We start from the raw sequence: 20164 nt of genomic DNA on the forward strand, positions 1-20164 counted from the left end.
TCCCCCAGCTCAGATGGGCACTCCAAGTTGTGTCATCCCTGTTGTGGGTGCCCACCAGCAAAATGCAAAGGGTTCTCATCCCAAGACTTGGGCACTCCAGATCCATCTGTAAAAGCTGTGCAGGGATGTCTCAAGTAATCTCGCTATAATAATAGTTTCTGTCAAATAACATATTTTTAGAGCCTTTCTTCATTGAGTGCGGAGTTTGATGTTTGATGGAGCTCTCCTACAAAGGACTCACATTCCACATTCTGTAGCAAAAACACTCATTGTACTAAAGGAATATTTTTATCCTAAGCAAGTTGACAGGGATTAGACACTCGCTGCTTAGTGCTAGAGATCTGTGAACACTCTCACCAAATGCTTTTTATAATATTGCGACAGGAAGTGCAGTGCCTTCTGGGGGATCTTCCCAATTTGAGTTGAACAGTGTGGCACGCTATTGCTCTATTCACCGGTGAACTAACAAACATTGGCATTTCTACCACTTAAGGGGTCCATCAGATGCATGACGAATGTCAGAAGATCATTATTGCAGGTGCATCACAACTGGTTGCCAGCTCAGGGGGTAGCACTCATACCTCCGGTTCAGCAAGTTGTGAATTTAAACCCCGCTCCAGAGACTTGAGCATAAAATCTAGACAGACCCTCCAGTGTAACACTGAGGGAAATGCTACTCAGTTGGAGGTGCTACCTCTTGAATGTAATGTTGAACCAAGGCCCCATCTGTCATCTTCTGCGGGTCATGAACATAAAATGGCACCATTCCAAGAAGAGCAGGGAGCTTTCCGGGCTCTCCTGGCTAATATCCGTCCCTCAATCACCACCGAAACCAGATTATCTGGTCAATTTGTTTCATTGCTGTTTGTGGGGCCTTACTGTGTTGCCACACATCCAACATGGCAACAACGATTACACTTCAAAGGTATTTCACTGGGTGTGCTTTGGCTTATCCTGAAAAGTGCTATAATAATGAAAATATTTTTCATTTGCTTTATCTCCACTCACAACGGCGTACTCACAGAAGATACACATTTCTAAACTTTCCATTCCTGCATGGTCGTCTGTGAGTCCAATAGAGGAGGCTTCTCTCTCACTTTTTTTCCACAAAAGCATAAACTCTTTTAGGTGGCTTCTGTTCCTCCCTCCACCCCCACCCCCCCTCAACGCCACCCTCCCATCCCCTCCCCACCGCCCCCCCAATGCTGCCAAGAGTTTGTTGCACCAGTAGGATAGCTCCACTTTCCCATTCTCTCTCCTTTTCATTCTTTCCCATCTCTCTTGAAAGCTTCAATCCATGGGGTATAGTGACGTGGGTCACTGGCCAATATTTGGTGTTTTGCCAAAGCAGTCACTCTTAGTGAGTCTCAAGGGTGAAAATCAGTTTACACTTCAATAATGGGGGCTGGGCGGGATGGGGGTGGTTAGAACAGGCGGATTTCACAGGCAAGCCCACCACTGCCCTCACCCTTCCACCATATATTATCACTTCCAGCTGAGAAAGGAAGACTTGCATTTATATAGCACCTTTCGTAAGCACTGGGTGCCCCAAAGCACTTAACAGCCAATGAAGCACAAGAGATCACTGAACAGGAGCAGGAGCAGAAGCAGAGGACTTTTGTTCACTTTACTAGGCGATTATTACACCCCTACCATCTCCTTACTGAGGTCAGCTAAAATAAGGTTGCCCCCATATCCCCTTATACTATCCGGACAGTCGCAGAGTGGGCATTTTGCTGCTTTGTGGCATCACTGCTGTTGTTTTACTGGGAAGTAATCCGTGATGAATTGATAAAACAAGTATAAGTGGTCCCCAAAGATTTCCTCAAGTTTTTTTTGTTTACCCTCGGGTTGTGGGGCAACACTGGCAAGGTCCATCTTTAATCACTCTGAGGTAATAAAAATCAACCACTTAATGCGATACTGGAATCAGGTGTCGGTGAGGGCAGGTAGGGTTGAGAGATTCCCTTCTCTGACAGATCAGTGCTCACTTAGACCTTATGACAGCCAGGCAGGCTTTTCCATTAATTTTTTTTTTCTGGGGGCAAGATTTATTGGGATTCTTTTACCAGAACTTGCTACAAGAGGATTTGAAGGCCTGATCTCTGGGGTTGTTTGTTACTCAGTCCTATAACCACCAGAAGACCATATCCTCAGCTTCAACACCTACTGCCAGGAGAACCTGCCAGGATTACAATGTACACTCGTTGGTGGACAGGGCTCATTAGAAAGAACTTATTCAGCCTCCAATGAACATTCAGTACATAGATTCTATCATTACACATAACAGAAGCAAACCATTCAGCCCAAGTGGTCTATGCTAATGTTTACACTTCATATGAATGCTTACTTCATCTCATGCTATCAACATGCCCTCTACTTCTTTCTTCTTCATCTACTTATCTAGTTTCCCCTGGATCAGCACCTCAAACACTCCATAAGGTAGCAAGCTCCACATTCTCACTTGAGCATTTAGGCAAGCCTTTTTGTTACAAAGCATTTTCATTATAGAAGTTTTCCCACAATCTCTTCCATTGTGTGCAGGAACCATGTTGGGCTGGACAAAATTTCACACTTAGTTCAGGTGTACTGAGAGTTTTTATTCACCAGAGTTGTCTGTGCATGTCTATGTCATTTCAGTAAATTTCTGAAGGGTTTGAGAGGATCCATTGCTTGTGCACTGTCCTGAACCAGCAGAGCTGTGAATGACGACTTAAAGAGTGGGTGTTCTGTTGTGTCTGCTCTCCTCTTGGATTCGGCTTAATTCTCCACTGTGAAATGTAATCTTTTGCAACTGAAAAGGAGCTGAGTAAAGAGACTGAACCAGAAACCAAGGAGAACTGTCAGGAGCACCGCATAATCTTCAAGGTCTCTAATATAATTACTGGAAGTAACACATTATTCAGCCAAGCATCTGAAAAACTGCAGTTCCCTCTTAAAAATTAATGTTATTTTTAACCTGTTAGACACTGATTCCCCTTGGAATTTCTCATTGCCCATTTTAATAAGCAGAAAATATACATTGTCTGGAGGCCTTATATTTTATGTATAGGCTTACTGTTTTTTGCAGGGTGCTCTTTTAACTCCTCTTACTAAGTGCTGGACCTAATCCTTTCAACATTATAAACTCCAAGGAACCTGCAACCTGTGAGGAAAGTCTCTACCTCATTGTATGTTGTTTTCTGTACAAATCCCATTATATTTTTTCATGGTGAAAACACAAGACTGTTAACATTTAGGGCAGACCCAAGTGCTCAAAAGTCAAAAGATTTGTCTCGGAAGATGTAAGTTGACAAAAAGGTTGCATATTAACAACCTTAGTGGAAGCGACAGCACAACTGTGAGGTGATTTTTTTTTTCTTTTTTTTGCAATTTCATCCTGAACAAAACCTTTCTCGTATCAAGGTGCATTACTGGTTAAAAAAGAAAAACCAAACTGTTGTTGCACTGCAGTTTAAAAATGTTAACAGCATAATTAACTTACAAAGACTTGCACATTCACTCCACATACACGCCGCCATCTAACATTTTACCAACAGCTCCAGTGGGGATGCAAGTGACTTTTGTTTTTTACAGACTAGACAAGCAAAATTAAATGTCAAGTTAGAAAGTTATTATAAAAAATCTTTTGAAATGAAAAGAATATGTGATCCCGTGTAAGAATAAAAACAAATCCATCCCTCTTTCTATTAACTCAAACTGTCTCAGATAGACAAACTGATCATTTAACATTTTGCTTGCCAATATATCCATATTTAAAAAAATCAAAGAATGATAATGAATGAAGATATTGTTTATTTAAATATGTTGCAGATATATTTTTCATTAGATTCCAAATAGCAGCTAGCATTTCATTTTTTTTAGTCATTCATCTGATGTGGGGCATCACTGGCAAAGCCAGCATTTATTGCCCATTCCAAATTGCCCTTGAAAAGATGGTGGTGAGCCGCCTTCTTAAACTGCTGCAGCCCGTGAGGTGTAGGTATGTACATCGACAGTGCTGTTAGGGAGTTCCAGGATTTTGACCGAACAATGAAGAAACAGTGACATAGTTCCAAGCCTGGACAATAATGTTCTCATGTGCCTGCTGCCTTTGTCCGTCTAGGTGGCAGAGATCGTGGGATTGGAAGGTGCTGCCAAAGGAAGCTTGGCAAATTGCTGCAGTGCATCTTGTATATGGTACACACTGCTGCCACGGTGCACTGGTGGAGAAGGGGTGCTTTGTCCTGATGCTGTCAACTTCCTTGAGTACTACTGGAGCTGCACTCATTCAGGCAGATGGAAAGTATTCCATCACACTCATAACTTGTATCTTGTAGATGGTGAAAAGGCTTTGCAGAGTCAAGAGGTGAGTCAGTAGCCACAGAATACCTGGCCTCTGACCTGCTCTTATAGCCAGAGTGTTTATGTGACTTGTCTTGTTAGGTTTTTGGTAAACAGTGAGCCGCAGCATGTTGATGCTGGGGGATTCAGCAATGGTAATGCTGTTGAATATCAAGGGGAGATGGTTAGATTCTTTCTTGTTGGCTGCCAGACCTGCTGCATTTTTCCATTTTGTGTTTTTCTTTCTTGTTGGAGATGGTCGTTGCCTGGCACTGTGCAGCACTAATGTTACTTACCACTTATTAGCCTAAGCCTGAATGTTGTCCAGATCTTGCTGCATTCAGGCACAGGCTGTTTCATTATCTGCTGAGTTAAGAATGGAAATGAATACTATGCAATCATCAGTGGGCATCCCCACTTCTGCCCTTATGATGGAGGGAAGGTCATTGATGAAGCAGCTGAAGGTTGGCCTAGGACAATTCCCTTGGGAATGCTTGCAGTGATGTCCTGGGATCGCAATGATTGGCAATATATTGATGCAGACTGTGTTTTATAAAAATTCACAGAGAACTCTTAACCCCTGGTGAGATTGGCGGAGAGAATTCATGATACCAAAAGGTCATTTTACCATAAGTGATCTGAAAAGGCTTTGAGTGGGGCAGTTTAACTCAGAAATGACACTCACCTTGCTTCACCACTGAGTTTCTAATGCTGTTCTGTATAGCTAAAAAACAGATCAGGATAAGCTGTAAGCAAATCTGCGCTCCCCTAAGAGTACTGATAGCAGGAGAGTCAAAATCCAGCAAGACTACAATGCCGGTCAAAGGACAAAGCCCATCTTTAATAGTTAATAAGTGACATTCAAAGGGGAGTGAGAGGGTTAAGGTACATGACAGCCGGGCCAGATTAAGTGGAAGTGATTGTCAAGAACCCAGAACTAAGCTCCAGGAAATGCGATGGGATCTCTCAGGTCTCTCTCTCTGGATGTTCCCTCTTAAAGGCACAGTCAGTGCACCGAAGAAACCTACCGAGTACCACTTAAAGAATGCCCTCCTGTTACATCTGATCTAATCACACAGGGCAGTTGCAAGTTAATATACACTCCGCTGCACTGTTTGACAATAATAGATGCAAAAAAAAAGGGGTGGCTTTCTTCATTCCATGGTCAGGCCATTGTTAAAATGCAGCAACTGTCCAGATCTCTTCATTGCAAAGGCAACCTGATTCGGGCATCTGAAAGCCAGTAAACTTCACTACTAGAAATCTCAAGTTATGTCCCCAGAACATGCGTTTGTGTGCATAAAGGCTTAATTTCAAAATGAAAAACGTGGATGGGAAACGCAGTGCACTGTATTCCTGGCTAATTCTTATAGACTATTGTAGTCTGAGAAATCACTCTCAGGCGCATGTCCCTTTAACTGATCCTTCCGTCCTAAACCCTAGCATGGTGTATAAGTTAACTGATGAAGCAACATCTTTCCTTTTGTCTTTGCCTATGTGGGTTTTGACATAAACATCAGAACAGCCCGTCTCTCCAGACAGCCCCGTTTAAGGTGGTCCAGGCTTTTCGCTCACTGAGAGAAAAAAAGTTCTTTCCAAGGGCAACTTTTTACGAGCCACACGCCAATAAAGAATGCGGAACATCGGCGCATTAATTTAACCAGCAGCGTTCAATGGGGTTATTTTGGAGAGAAAAGTGAAACCCTTGGTAAAGAGGCCGCTACGGAATCAGGAGGCTGTGCGGATTGAATAAAAGTGCAGCGTAAAAAATGATGGGTTTTCCTGGTTCATGCGCTGGTTATCTGTACACTTTGAGGTCAACTGGAATTGGCACCTCGTTAATTACATCCATTCCCATTCACATCTCGGTTCACAACCGGCAGAAATGGCATTTCCCAAAGCAAGTCAGAAATAAACTGACCCTTCGAGTACGATATTTCTTTATGTTGGGGTGGGATTGTAGAATATGAACGCGGAATATGAGGACCCTGTGTTTATTTTAGGGTTTCAACCATCTCCAGCTATGCCCGAGCTGATTTTAACCCTTAACAAAATGCCATGTTGAAAATTACAGCAAATTCTTTGTTGACGTTCATTGCCAACTTAAGTCACAATCCTCATCTTACTGTTTCCCCCCCTTTCTTGGAATACATTTCCAGAACAGAAGCCTATCGTTTAAAATTAAATACCTAAAGAGGATAGAGTGGGAGTGGACCGTATGCTCGGATAAGACCCCCACAGCCCGTTTCGATTAGCAACAAGTGGTTACCGCACTGATACAGTGGATAACAGGGACTTGCTATCTCGCATCAAGCTTCCGAAATTTGCCCTGGACACAGTCAGTGTAAAGTTACAACACACAAGCTTCCTGAATGAGCTGAAGTCTGTGACTATTTCTCCTTCTGGATAATCTATAAAACTTTTTTTTTTAAGGAGAGGCGCTGTAGTTGGCTGTCTCCAGTCCTCTGCAACACTGAAGAACATTTCAGTACTCTTGCACTTTGAGGTTCCCGAGTGAGCGAGTGTGTGTGTGTGTGTGTCTGTTGTGTGTTTAGGAGCACAACAGGTGTCATCATATGGCCGACAGGCACTTGAAGTTTAAATAGTAAAAAAATGATTCAGACAGAAGCAAAAAAAAAAGCGAGGAGGAGAGAGAATAAGAAAGCAAGATTAAATTTAAACACAATTTGTTGGACAAATAGAAAAGCTGGTTGAAAGACTGTCAGATGATGGTGTGAAACGCACTTACCCGTGGTCCGCTCGATCTCTGGGAACGGGACCCTGGTAGAACCGAATACAGCGGAATAAAGTGTATCAGAACGATAAGAGAAAACTTTCTGAACATTGTTTTTAAAATAAAAAGTTCGCACAAGTCCTTCTGCACAATGTCAATCAGAGTCCCAGGCTCGGAATCCCTAGTTGGGGACCTACAGACCTTGCCAGTGTTCGCGACTAGCTTTCTCTGTTTTTTAAGCACGCCAAAAATGTGTTAAGCAACCACTCATCTGGTCTTTTCTTCACCCCCCCCCCTCCACACTCCCCACTCCTCCTCCTCCTTCCCCCCACCCCCCCCTCCTCCCCAACCACCCCACCCCCTGCAGTGAAATCTCTTAAATGTGCCCGCTCCTGGTAATAAAACGCAGCAACTTGCATGCGGTTCCCGTTATAGGCAACTCCACCTCGGCAGAGTTTACAAGCTCCGATGACTGACAGGGCAACCCACCAAACGCATTGCCCCTGGGCGGGCCAGCCGGGAACAATAGAATCAGAGCGAGCCAATCAGCATGCGGGTGGGCGGGGATTTCCCTGTAATTGCGAAGAATGATTTGTATCCAAAAAAAATGATTGAGCTACAATGTTGGTCATGTTGCTCATCAGTGTCTCCTGCACTCCTTTCTACAGCTGCAGCTTTAACCATGTAGGCTTTAAAATGCTGAGATATTTTGCATTGATACTGTTTGCAATTCTCTCCCTTTGCCCAAATGCTGCATATAGTTTATAAATTAATTGCCCACAGAGAGAGAAAAAAAAACCTGACTGGAAACTTTGACGTTCCTTTCACCGCCTCCGACCTCGCATCCTATTCGTGTCTCAGCATTAGCAATATTTGGATTCGGAGCAATATTCGCATAATGCACGGTGCATGGGAGGAGAGGGAGAGAGGGGGTGGGTGGTGGTGGCAGGTCTGCCTAAGCAACGCCTCACCCCCACCCCCTGTTTTTGCTTTTGCACAGATGTTGACAAACTAGCTGTCTTTGTGTCTGGTAACCAGAAGTTTGATCTCGCTTTGCAGGTGTGATGGAGGGAAGGGGCTGGTGGGTAGGAGAGGGGGGGAGGGGGGGGTGTACGCCGATTTAGGGCAGGCTTCAAATTTGCAACCAAAAGGTGTTTTTAAAGCCCCTGGTGTGACATCCTAACTCGACCCGTAACGTCTAGAAAACATGCAACCCAAAAAAAAACTCTTTAAAAAAAAGCGTTTCACGAAAGCTATGTAATTTGCGAATCATTTTGCGGGTATTTTTTTGCTGTAACCCAGGCAGGGGAAAAATCGCAGCTTTTCAATCACAGCTTTTTCTCTTCTTGCAGTGCAATTAGGCAGGAGATTAATGATTGCTGCATGTGTTCCTTCACAAGGAGTGAAGTTTTTACTAGCGAAAAAAAGGTGGTGGTATTTAATGAACCGGGAGACTGCAATTTATCTCTGCATACAGGAACGGATCAGGCAATGTTGAGAAGTGGAAGGTGGTGGTGGTGGGGGGGGGATTGCGGTTTAATGTGTCAGGCAAACACATAAAGTGGATGGGGTGGGGGGTGCTGCGTATCACATTAATGACAGCGGAGAATTAGTAGGAAAGCTTCGTCATATGAATCGGAGACATACCATCAGGAGCGATGCGTCAGCTCTGCAGGGAAATTTCGATGGCTTTTTAGTGATGTTAAACCCACTGCCTGATTTCAGTTCGAATACAAATTTATTTCGGATCCACTCGCTCAAAATGACACGAATTCAATGTTGCTTATAAACCGGAGCACATATTATATATATATATATATATACACATATATATATATATGTACATGCAAAAAAAATCCTTTGTCACACATACTGTCTCCCTCAAGGTAAATACTTGGACCCATTCGTTCGTTTAACTGAAATTATTTTTTTCTTAAACACATAAAGCGTGGACAATATCTGGACAGACTTTTCAATATTGAGGAATGAATCAGGGCACAAACTTAGTTTATCCCCCCCACCCCACCCCAACATGCAAAGGGACAAAACGTGCGAGAGAAATCTTGACTGCATTCATTGATGAAGAGTGTTCAATGAGAAGCAGGATGGACAAGAGTGCACGGCTGATCATTTCAGTACACGAAGAAAAAAAGTTTCATTTTTCTTTCCCCCACCACGACTACATTTTCCACGTTAACAGACACTGCGTTCCCTTTAAGGTTATGACCTTCAACAAATTGGTAGCTGCCGCTGTTTTTGTTTCATGCGCTGGGATTTTCCATATTTCCCCAGGGGCGTGGGGTTGTATCAGAGCCGCTGGAGCAATGCAACATTAAAGTAAGGCGAAATGTTGACTTTTCAGCTGTCAAACATGTTAGAGAGAGAGAGAGAGAGGGGGGGGGGGGGGGGGGGAAGCGCGCATATTTGGCCTCTGGACATTTTCAGAAAGGAATCGAGCGTCTTAGCTTCCTTCCCCCACAAGTGAGAATGAATTAAAGTCGTCCCCCTCCACCACCACCACCACCTCCACCTCCCCACCCCCGCCAACCTCACACCAGCAAACATATGGCTGTTTGTCCCAGAGGACTACCAGTGGCTGTTAATGCAGGTGTACAAACAATATTGCAGAAAAGAACCCATAGCGATCACTCGCCCAGACTTGCTGCAGGTTCACTGCCTCGTCGGATATCTTTCTCCCCTGTTTACTTCATGGTTTAAACTGCAAACTTTAACTAAATATCAATGACATGTGTGTTTGTGTGTGTGTGTGTGTTTCCCGCTTTTGGTGATGCTGAAGAAATTTTCGCCCTTGCGACACCCTGGCCATCTGTTTTTAATTTGAGGTGCCACAATTTGTTTTATGTTATTCGGGGTTGGCATGGTAACGTTTAATGACTTAGCCATTTTACACCTTTAGTATGTTTCGTGTGTAGTTCTCCCGTGCGGGATGTTAGCAAAGTAGAAAGCAATCCGTTTGCAGGAGTTTCTTTTTAATTAATGGGCCAAGGTGGACAGTTATCAACGTGGAATGAGTTAGACACTTCAGGATTTACAGTTTCTCCTTATTAGGTCCCTATATCAAATTCTGGCTAGTTAAGCCCGATTTCTACATTAATATTGAAATGCAAGCTGACTTTTTTTTTGCCGTTTAATAACTCTTGTTAAAAAATAAAAGCTTGCTCCAATCCGCTACACAATTAAAAGGATGCGCCCCACGATTCAGTGCCTAAGGTTTTATTCCCCCCAAGTGCTATCCCACCGAATGTGTGTGTGAATACCTGGCGATTCTTATTAAAGGATTTCAATACGACAGCCAATTTGGAGTCAAGAGGAGCTGCTACCTTCTCTGCTGCGGCATGTTATTGATCGCTCTATAAAACAAATGCCACACGTTTAGGTTTTCAGCTTGAATAATATTTAGTGACCAAAAAAAAAAATGTAGGTTTTCTGCCAATTTACAGCTTCCTCACACACTTGGATCTTTTTGTCTGTCAGCCTTGACTCTAAAATTTTATAATTTTTTTGCTTTTTTGGGGGGTTGGAGGACTGGGGTGTGTGGAGAGGGGGAACTGCTCGGGATTCACGAGCCATTTATTTTGATGTTTTGAGTTTAAAGAGATGTGAGGAGTTGTCCCTGTTGGCGCTGGCTGCCGGAAAGCCCTCCCCAGGGTAACACCCCAGTCAAAAATGGGACACTGTCCCCTTCGTGACCCATTCATACTAGTCCGGGGGGGGGCGACCTTAAATTGCATGCCCTCTTTATAGGAGGCTCTATCTTTATGTTTGCCCGTTTCCTTGCAGAATGAAAGGAAGCATTCCACACACCCCCCACCCCTCCCCAACCCCCTGGCAGAGATTACGAGCGCTTGCCAAGACCTGACACCAACGGTCGGTGTTGACATAAATTGATCTGAGGAACTGGTCATCGGTAAAAAGTGAAACTCGTGTGAAAGTTCCTCCCTCGCAGAACAAGTGGCTACCCTTTCTGTGGCACACCTGCGCCTCCTATTCTTCTCCTCTGTTTACACTGTGTCATAGGAAATTAATTCTTTACTGTTCTGGTATTGAGAGTCCTCCCATTGTCCCGGTGGCCCCGCTGCTGGACCCCATCCGGAGCTCTTGTGCCGGCTTAATTGAGCGTCGGACGTTGCATTAAAGGAGTGTGTGGTGCTCAGGAGAAGGGAGGAAGGGGAGGTGGAGGGAGGGGGAGAGGGGAAGAGATCAACCTCGATGGCCCCGGGTGCAGACCGCGTCGCTCACTGAAGCTAATCAGCGCAGCCCAGGCGTCAAGAGGCTTGTGTGCTGGGCACAGGTCCCCACATTCACAGGGAGGGAGAAAAAAAAAAACAGTTCAAAATTTGTCAGGTCCCAGTTCAAATCAGTAATTGAGATGTCAGCTGTGGCTCAGTTCATAGCACCCTTGCCTTTGAATCAGAGGGTTGTGGGTTCATGTCCCACTCTGGGAAACCAAGAACTGTGATTGTACTCGAAAGAGTTGCAATCTGTGACTGTTGATAACTCGAAAGAGTTTCAAATCAGTAATACTGGCACCAGTGATACTGGAGTCCCATTTTAAAGTGCCGCAAGACCAGTTTGGACAAGTTTCACGGGTACCTTCCATTTCCAAGTTTTATCTTTTTTTCATTTTGGGAAGGATTTTGTGTGTGGGGGGGTGGTTGGAAGCAACAAGATGGATACCCGGCCCCTGAGCCCACCAGAGCACCCCAGCCCGCACTCCTTCATTCTCTGTACTACTGCAAGCAACCCCTTCTAATTATCCTCAACTGTTTGAGTCTCTGTATTATTTCAGTTTGCATGCATCTACAACATAGAGTTCCAGTTAATTCATTATTTAGCCCCTTTCCCAACCCCGCGGGCAAAAAATTCCCACCCACCTCCAAAAAAATCTGTAGGCAATCGACTTATTATTTTTGCCCATTGACAATTGCAACTCTGCCCCATGGGATGTGCTCATACTCCAGGTTGCTTATTTTCCCTCCACAACTCTTCCAGCCGTAAGCTTATAGGTCAATGTTTTTTTCTTCTTCCCAAGATCCAGTCTTTTTCATGGAGCCCAAGGTTTTGGGATGTGATTAATCCTGCTCAGTAATTCACCAGAAAAGAATACCAAGGTTTTGAAAAATCTTTTCTTGCCGAAATCTATTAATGGATGTGCACATATCATTAAATGTGGTAGGGCAGGTTGAGAAAGTGGTTAAAAGGGCATATGAGATCCAGGGCTCCACAAATAGAGGCACAGGGTACAACAGCAAGGACATTATGGTGAACCTTAAAGAAACACTGGTTTCAGCCTCAACTGAAGTGCTGTGTCCAGTTCTGGGCACCATGATGTAGGAAGGATGTGGAGGCTGTAGAGAGAGTGCAGAAAAGATTTACGAGAATGGTTCTGGGGATGAAGGACATCAGTTACATGGATAGATTGGAGAAGCTGGGACTGTTCTCCTCAGAGAAGCGAAGGTTGAGAGGAGATTTGATAAAAGTGTTCCAGGTCATGTGGTGACTGGACAACGTGTAACTGTTCCCATTGGAAGAAGGGTCAAGGATCAGAGGAAACCGATTTAAGGTGATTGGCTAAAGAAACAACAGCGACATGAGGAAGAGTTTTTTTGCATAGCGAGCGGTTAGGATCTGGAATGCACTGCCTGAGATTGTGATGGAGGTAGATTCAATTGTGGCTTTCAAAAGGGAATTGGATAAACACCTGAAGGGAAAAGAAATCGCAGGGTTACAGGGAAAGGGTGGGGGAATGGGATGAGCTGAGTTGCTCTTGCAGAGAGCCAGCTTGGATACGATGGGCCAAATGGCCTCTTTTCTGTGCTGTAACCATTCTACGGTTCCAGGACTTTACACACAGTTAATTGTTTTGAAATGCAGTGACTGTTGTGTATGTCAATTAATGCAGCTATCATTTTGTGCATTACAAAATCTCATAAACAGCTATAGCCTGGTTTTGGTGGTATTATTGAGAAAGGAATGTTGACCAGGAAAAGATCGGGAATCTTCTTCAAATAATGCCAGTGGATGTTTAACATCCATCAGAATATGTAGGCCAGGCTGCAGTTTAACAATTTGTCTGGAGGGTAATACTTCTAACAATGCAGAACCCAAGAATTGAACTAGATGTCAGCATTCCTTCAAACTGTATTAGACTCATATGGTATCAGCCTAAACTTGTGTACTGCACCTAGGATAAGACTTGACTGTACAACATTCAAAATTGAAAGCACAAGTGCTGCCATTTCTAGCAGATTATTAGAAATTTAATAATGATATAATCGCTGACAATACAGATACCTATTACAGAAGAATAATTTGGCGAATTTTCCTAAATGTTCTTCTAATTAAAATGTGAATTTTCTTGCAGACTTCTTTCAGCTATGTTAATATTCCGTTATGTGAATTAACGACACAAATAGAGATTAATGGGTATGATCTTATAGCCATTACGGAGACACGGTTACAAGGAGATCAAAGCTGGGAACTAAATATTCAGGGGTTTGTGACTTTTCGAAAGGACAGGCAGGAAGGAAAGGCTGGTGGGGTAGCTTTGTTAGTACGAGATGGAATAAGTATGATAGCCAGAAATTATCTTGGATCGGAAGATGTGGAATCCATATGGGTGGAGGTAAGAAATAACAAGGGGAAGAAGACATTGGTGGGAGTAGTCTATAGGCCCCCTAACGGTAGTTATGCTGTCAGACAGAGAATAAATCAGGAGATAATGAGGGCATGTAAAAAAGGCAGTATATTAATCATGGGGGACTTTAATCTTCATGTAGATTGGGAAAATCAAATTGGCAGAGGTAGCTACAAGCAAGAATTCATATGGTGTATTCGGGATAGTTTGCTAGAACAATATGTTGTGGATCCAACTAGGGATCAGGCTATTTTGGATCTGGTAATGTGTAATGGGGCAGGTTTACTAAATGATTTCAGAGTAAAAGATCCCCTAAGAAACAGTGACCATAACATGGTAGAACTTAGCATTCAGTTTGAGGGTGAGAAACTTAGTTCGGAAACATCTGTGCTAAACTTAAATAAGGGTAATTACAAAGGAATGAGGGCAGAGTTGGCTGGAGCGGACTGGGAAAGGAGCTTAGCAGAAAAGACGGTTAATGAACAATGACAGACGTTTAAGAAAATAGTTCATGACTCACAACAAAGATATATCCCAGTGAGAAAGAAAAATTCAAGGAAGAGGATAAACCAACCATGGTTAACCAAGGAAGTAAAGGATAGTATCAAAGTGAAGGAAAAACATACAATGTGGCAAAGATTAGTGGTAAGCCAGAGGATTGGGAAAGTTTTAAAAACCAACAGAAGCCCACCAAAAAAATAATAAACAGGGAGAAAACAAACTTTGAGCGTAAACTAGCAAGTAATATAAAAGAGCTTCTTTAAATATATAAAAAGGAAGAGAGAGGCCAAAGTCAATATAGGCCCCTTAGAGAATGAGGCTGGGGAAATAATAATGGGGAACCAGGAAATGGCAGAGAAGTTGAATAAATGCTTTGCATCAGCTTCATGGTAGAAAACACTAATAGCATTCCAAAAATACTAAATAATCATGGGGCAAAAGGAGGGAAGGAATAAATACACTAGAGAAAAAGTACTAGGGAAACTAATGGTGCTAAAGGCTGATGAGTCATCTGGACCTGATGGGTTGCATCCTAGGCTATTAAAGGAAATAGCTGCAGAGATAGTTGATGCAAAGGTAGTAATCTTCCAAGAATCCTTAGGTTCTGGAAAAGTCCCAAAGGATTGGAAAACTGCCAATGTAACACTCTTATTCAAAAAGAGAGGGAGACAAAAAACTGGTAACTATAGGCCAGTTAGCTTAACACCTGTCATTGGAAAAATGTTGGAGTCTATTATAAAGGATGTATTAGCAGAGCATTTAGAAATGCATAATCTAATCAAGCAGAGTCAGTATGGCTTCATGAAGGGGACATCATGCCTGACAAATTTATTAGAATTCTTTGAGGAGGTAACAAGCAGGTTATTTAAAGGGGAACCAGTAGGTGTAATATATTTGGATTTCCAAAAGGCGTTCTTTAAGGTACCACAACATAAGGCTACTTAATAAGATAAGAGGCCATGGTGTTGGAGGTAGTATATTAGCATGAATAGAGGGCTGGCTAACTAATAGAAGACAGAGAGTTGGGATAAGGGGGGCATTTTCAGGATGGCAACCTGTAACTAGTGGAGTGCCACAGGGATCAATGCTGGGGCACAATTATTTGTAATATATATTCATGACTTGGATGAGGGAAATGAATGTACTATCGCCAAGTTTGCAGATGACACAAAAATAGGTGGGAAGGCAAGTGGTGAGGATGACTCAAAGAGTTTACAGAGGGATATAGACAGGTTAAGTGAGTGGGCCAAGCTGTGGCAGATGGAATATAATGTGGGAAAGTGTGAAGTTATGCACTTTAGCAGGAAGAATAGAGGAGCTGAATATTATTTAAATGAAGAAAGATTGAAGGAAGCTGCAGCACAGAGGGATTTGGGGGTCCTCATGCATGAATCCCAAAAATCTAGTATACAAGTTCAGCAGGTAATAGGTGAGACAAATGGAATATTGGCCTTTATTTCAAAGGGAATGGAGTATAAAAATAGGGAAGTTTTGCTAAAACTATAAAAGGCACTATTGGACCACATCTAGAATGCTGTGAACAGTTTTGGTCCCCTTATCTAAGGAAAGATATACTGGCATTGGAGGCTGTCCAGAGAAGGTTCACTAGGTTGATCCCGGGGATGGAGGGATTTTCTTATGAGGAGAGGTTGAGTAGGTTGGGCCAGTGCTCATTGGAATTTAGAAGAATGAGAGGCAACCTTATTGAAACATATAAGATTCTTAGGGGGCTTGACAGGGTAGGTGCTGAGAGGTTGTTTCCCCTTGTGGGAGAGTCTAGGACCAGAGGGCATAATCTCAGAGTAAGGGGACACCCACTTAAAACAGAGATGAGGAGGAATTTCTTCTCTCAGAGGATAGTCAATCTGTGGAATTCTTTACCTCAGAGGGCTGTAGGGATTGGGTCGTTAAGCATATTCAAGGCTGAGACAGACAGGTTTTTAATCAGGAAGGGAATCAAGGGTTATGGGGAAAAGGCAGGAAAGTGGAGTTGAGGATTATCAGATCAGCCATGGTCTCATTGAATGAGGGAGCAGACTCGATGGGCCAAATGGCCTACTTCTGCTCCTACGTCTTATGGTCTTATTTTCTATAATTCTCAGCCTTTAGCAGGTCCAGTCAGTTCTATGATGAGGATGATACGTTTGACTAGTACGAGTGTCAAAACCAGAAAGGTGGTCTCCAGAAGACCCCGATGGAATGCTCTTAACTATGGCAAGGTAAGAGTTAAGTGTCTAACATTTTTTTCTCTCTCAATATTCCACAGTTTTGATTTTCAGCACTATGATGCATCCTTAGCTTTTCCCTGACACCTTTTGTACCCAATAATAATTACCCCGTGGTTCAATTAACATTTCGGTATATGTGACCACATCAAACCTGTTTCACACCTACATCTAGAAACGGCTACAGCCTCTTTTGTAAATTATTGGTCTCAGCCTGTTCTCAAGTCTCATTGAAAACATAACATGATCAATTTGCACTCATTGATATGCTAAATCACCCTTTGATATGCTAAAACCACAATTGTACATGGGGAATGTGCGGGTTGGGTGTGGGGTGGTTGGAGGGAGAAAAAAACAACTTCCCTAGCCTTTCCCTCCCTCCTGTTATTGGTTTCTTTTAGCTTCCCTGACACTAAACCCTCTTGTTTTCTCCTCCCCTGAAGGCACTGACCCTAGGTGGACAGGTTTCTCAGCATCAGCCACACTGAAGTCCTTCACCCAAGTCGCCATGTGACTGCCGCAATGGCACTGAGGCATATTATACAGCCCCCTAATGGCTTCGATGAGCAACTCTGAGCATAGGCAGAGGCCTTCCTGAGTTGGTTTGGCTCAGCATCACACAATGACCGCCTGAGCTACAAGGGAGGTGGGGGGGGTGCTTTAACTGCCTTTTTTTTTGTTCTGTAAACCAAGGAGGCATCCAAATGCAGACTAAAATTACAAGTCTGAGCAGTGAGTAGAGAACTTTATAGTATATCTATCCTAAGAGTGCCTGGTACCAGCGCTGGCTGCAAAAGTTGGAAATTAAACAAAACTTGGGTGGAAGGGTTTGTAACTTATAAAGTTAAAGGGGGTAATTATGATAAATCTGACTTGGCTGATTGTGTATACAATATTGTGCTGATCGGATCATCTGTCTGTTACGTATCTCAAACTATTTTCATTTTCAGTCAGATGAAATGAAAATCGGGGAAGATTCCTGATGACTGGCTGATTCGATATCACCCACTTTGCGCCCTTGCCCAACACCAATGTTACATCCCACAGGTTTTGAGCATACTAAGCAAGAGGTGCCACCCAATTGGTTTGACTTTTGTGAGAAAATAATAGCCCTGATATGGTATGACTGCACATTGCTCCATTTGTACACATTTCAGTAAAGGAGCTTCAGTCAGCACCACAGATGAGATTATAAAGATGCTGTGACCATCTAGGATGTTCCATCTCTCATGCTAACACCTCCAGATTACCAGAATAGTAGGGTATGTTCCTTTCAATTGGCAAGATACTGTGGCAGTTTTAATTAATTGTAGCTCAATGCCTTGAAAATGTTGAGCATGTTACCATAACCCATAAGATGTCTTTGATCTTAGCTAAAACCAAACCCTCAAACAAAACGTACCTTTAGCACAAACAAAAAGCAAGTCAGGGTAGAGAGGGCCCAAGAGAAACCATAAAAAGCCGAACACTGGCTGAAAGCAGAGAAAGAAACTAGTTTCTATGTTGGAGACTTTCTTTATGGGGAATCCTAGGTAAGGGCCAAGCTACTGTGAAGGTCACCACCAAAGCTGACTGGACCAGGAAAATGATTAGATTTTCTTTCTTTCATGGGATGTGGGCTTTGCTGGCTAGGCCAGCATTTATTGCCCATCCCTAATTGCCCTTGAGAAGGTCGTGGTAAGCCGCCTTCTTGAACCACTGCAGTCCATGTGATATCATGGTGCTGTTAGGGAGGGAGTTCCAGGATTTTGACCCAGCGACAGTGAAGGAACAGTCGATATAGTTCCAAATCAGGATGGTGGGTGGCTTGGAGGAGGACTTGCAGGTGGTGTAATTCCCATGGGTTTGCTGCCCTTGTCCCTCTAGGTGGTGGGGGCTGTGAGTTTGGAAGGTGCTGTCGAAGGAGCCTTGGTGAGTTGCTGCAGTGCATCTTGCAGATGGTGCACACTGCTGCCAAGATAATGTCAAAGCAGACCATAGGAGGAAGAGGAGAATGCTATACTTTCCAGTTTATTCAAAATTTAGCTCAACTGACCCAATGTTAGTTTATAAAGATTTTAGAAGTACTATATTCTTTCTGGCAAATGAAACAAGCCCATTCTCTTTAATACGTTCCTTGTTGGCCTCGAGCAAAAACGCCTCAGTATAGCTGTGTCTTTGCTTGCCAAATGAAAGTGGGCTATCGACAGAGTTATTTTTACAGGTTTCTTTCTGCATGTGTGAGGAAGCCATAAATAACACGTAGTATAATAGTGTTCACCATATATCAGGAAAATCGTGAGATTATTCTATTTCATAATGTTTCATAATTTAGCTTAATTTTCCAGTTTTAAAAATACAATCTGATTCAGCCAGTGGAAAAGACTGTAAACATGGATTCCAGTATTTTTTTTTCTATTGTCACTTATAGCTACCAGAGAGTAAAGCATAAATCCCGACCCAAAATCAACTTCATTTTTAAATTCCATTCAGTAAGGGAATCGGGTGCATGTTATGCTCCCACACTGTCCTTTCACCTCCAGGAGTGAATCTACTCCCAACAATTGGAATACAACGGTTTGTCCTCTGACACTGTTGAGGTGGGTATGCAAGTTTCATGTGAACAATCTCAATCCAGTTTTAAATGACTTGACTGCCATTTTATAGCACATAAACCGCCTTATAACCTTGCAGTGACTGAAACACTTTTATCTGTCTGATTTATATTCAAAGTTACATGTGGTAGCACCATTAGCTTTGGAGAGGTCTCTTCACGGCTGCACTGGAAACAACAGAGCAAGAGTATGAGGCTAGTCAGCTACTTGCACACACCATTCTGGTCACATGAGGACTGAGGGACAATGGCCCACTGCCAGAAATTAAAGTCAATCTCCAAACAATTGAAGAAGGCAAATTATTTTTTCGTTACCACCAGTTGAACCTGCACTGCAACATAACTGGAATGGATTCCACAGCAACAGCAGCACCAATATAGAAAAGTTTTGGTTTTAAAACTCTCATCCTTGTTTTCAAATCCCTCCATGGCCTCACCCCTCCCTATCTCTGTACTCTCCTGCAGCCTGACAACTCTCCGAGATTTCTGCACTCCTCTCATTCTGGCCTCTTATGCATTCCTCATTATAATTGCTCCAACATTGGTGGCTGTGCCTTCAGTTGCCTAGGCCACAAGCTCATCAATTCCCCCCCTACATCTCTCTGTCTCTCCACGTCGCTTTCCTCCTTTGAGACACTTCTTAAAACTTCCCTCTTTGCCCAAGCTTCAGGGCATCTGATCCGATATCTCCTAATGTGGCTCGGTGTCATACTTTGTTTCAGAATGCTCCTGTGAAGCACCTTGGGATGTTTCATTATGTTAAAGGTGCTATATAAATATAAGTTGTTGTTGTTATTGCTGTTATTGTTCTTCTTCTTAAAGTAAAAGCCCCCATATCAACAAAAGATGGATCATCACAGCTGGGAGAGTTGAATGCCCATGTCATCTGAGGGTGGAAGATGGAAGAAGACGTCCTTCAAATAAAAAGAACTGCAATTTCTGTAAATACAACAATATATTTTTTTTAAAAAGGCCCATGAACTTTTCAAGTACAAAGGAAGAACTTGTATCAACATAGCAAGACCTCCGGATTTCCCAAAGTGCTTTACAGCTGATGAAGCACTCTTGAATTGTAGTTACTGTTGTAAAATAGGAACAGGGCAACTAAACAACAATGTGATAGATGACCG

The 20164-nt window shown here is 43.0% G+C and overlaps 1 protein-coding gene across 5 annotated transcripts in view; it reads right to left on the reverse strand.

Moving 5' to 3' along the window:
• The window catches only part of smoc1 (SPARC related modular calcium binding 1), a 270261-nt gene extending 262909 nt beyond the window's left edge, over positions 1 to 7352 (reverse strand). For all 5 annotated transcript variants that reach the window (XM_078563172.1, XM_078563171.1, XM_078563170.1 and 2 more), the window contains exon 1: positions 7073 to 7352. In XM_078563172.1, coding sequence (XP_078419298.1) covers positions 7073 to 7168 — 96 coding nt within the window. In that variant the 5' untranslated portion in view covers positions 7169 to 7352. The remainder of the gene's footprint in view (positions 1 to 7072) is intronic.
• Positions 7353 to 20164: the final 12812 nt, after the last annotated feature.

Source organism: Cetorhinus maximus, chromosome 18, assembly GCF_964194155.1.
Source record: "Cetorhinus maximus chromosome 18, sCetMax3.hap1.1, whole genome shotgun sequence".
Lineage (NCBI taxonomy): Eukaryota > Metazoa > Chordata > Chondrichthyes > Lamniformes > Cetorhinidae > Cetorhinus > Cetorhinus maximus.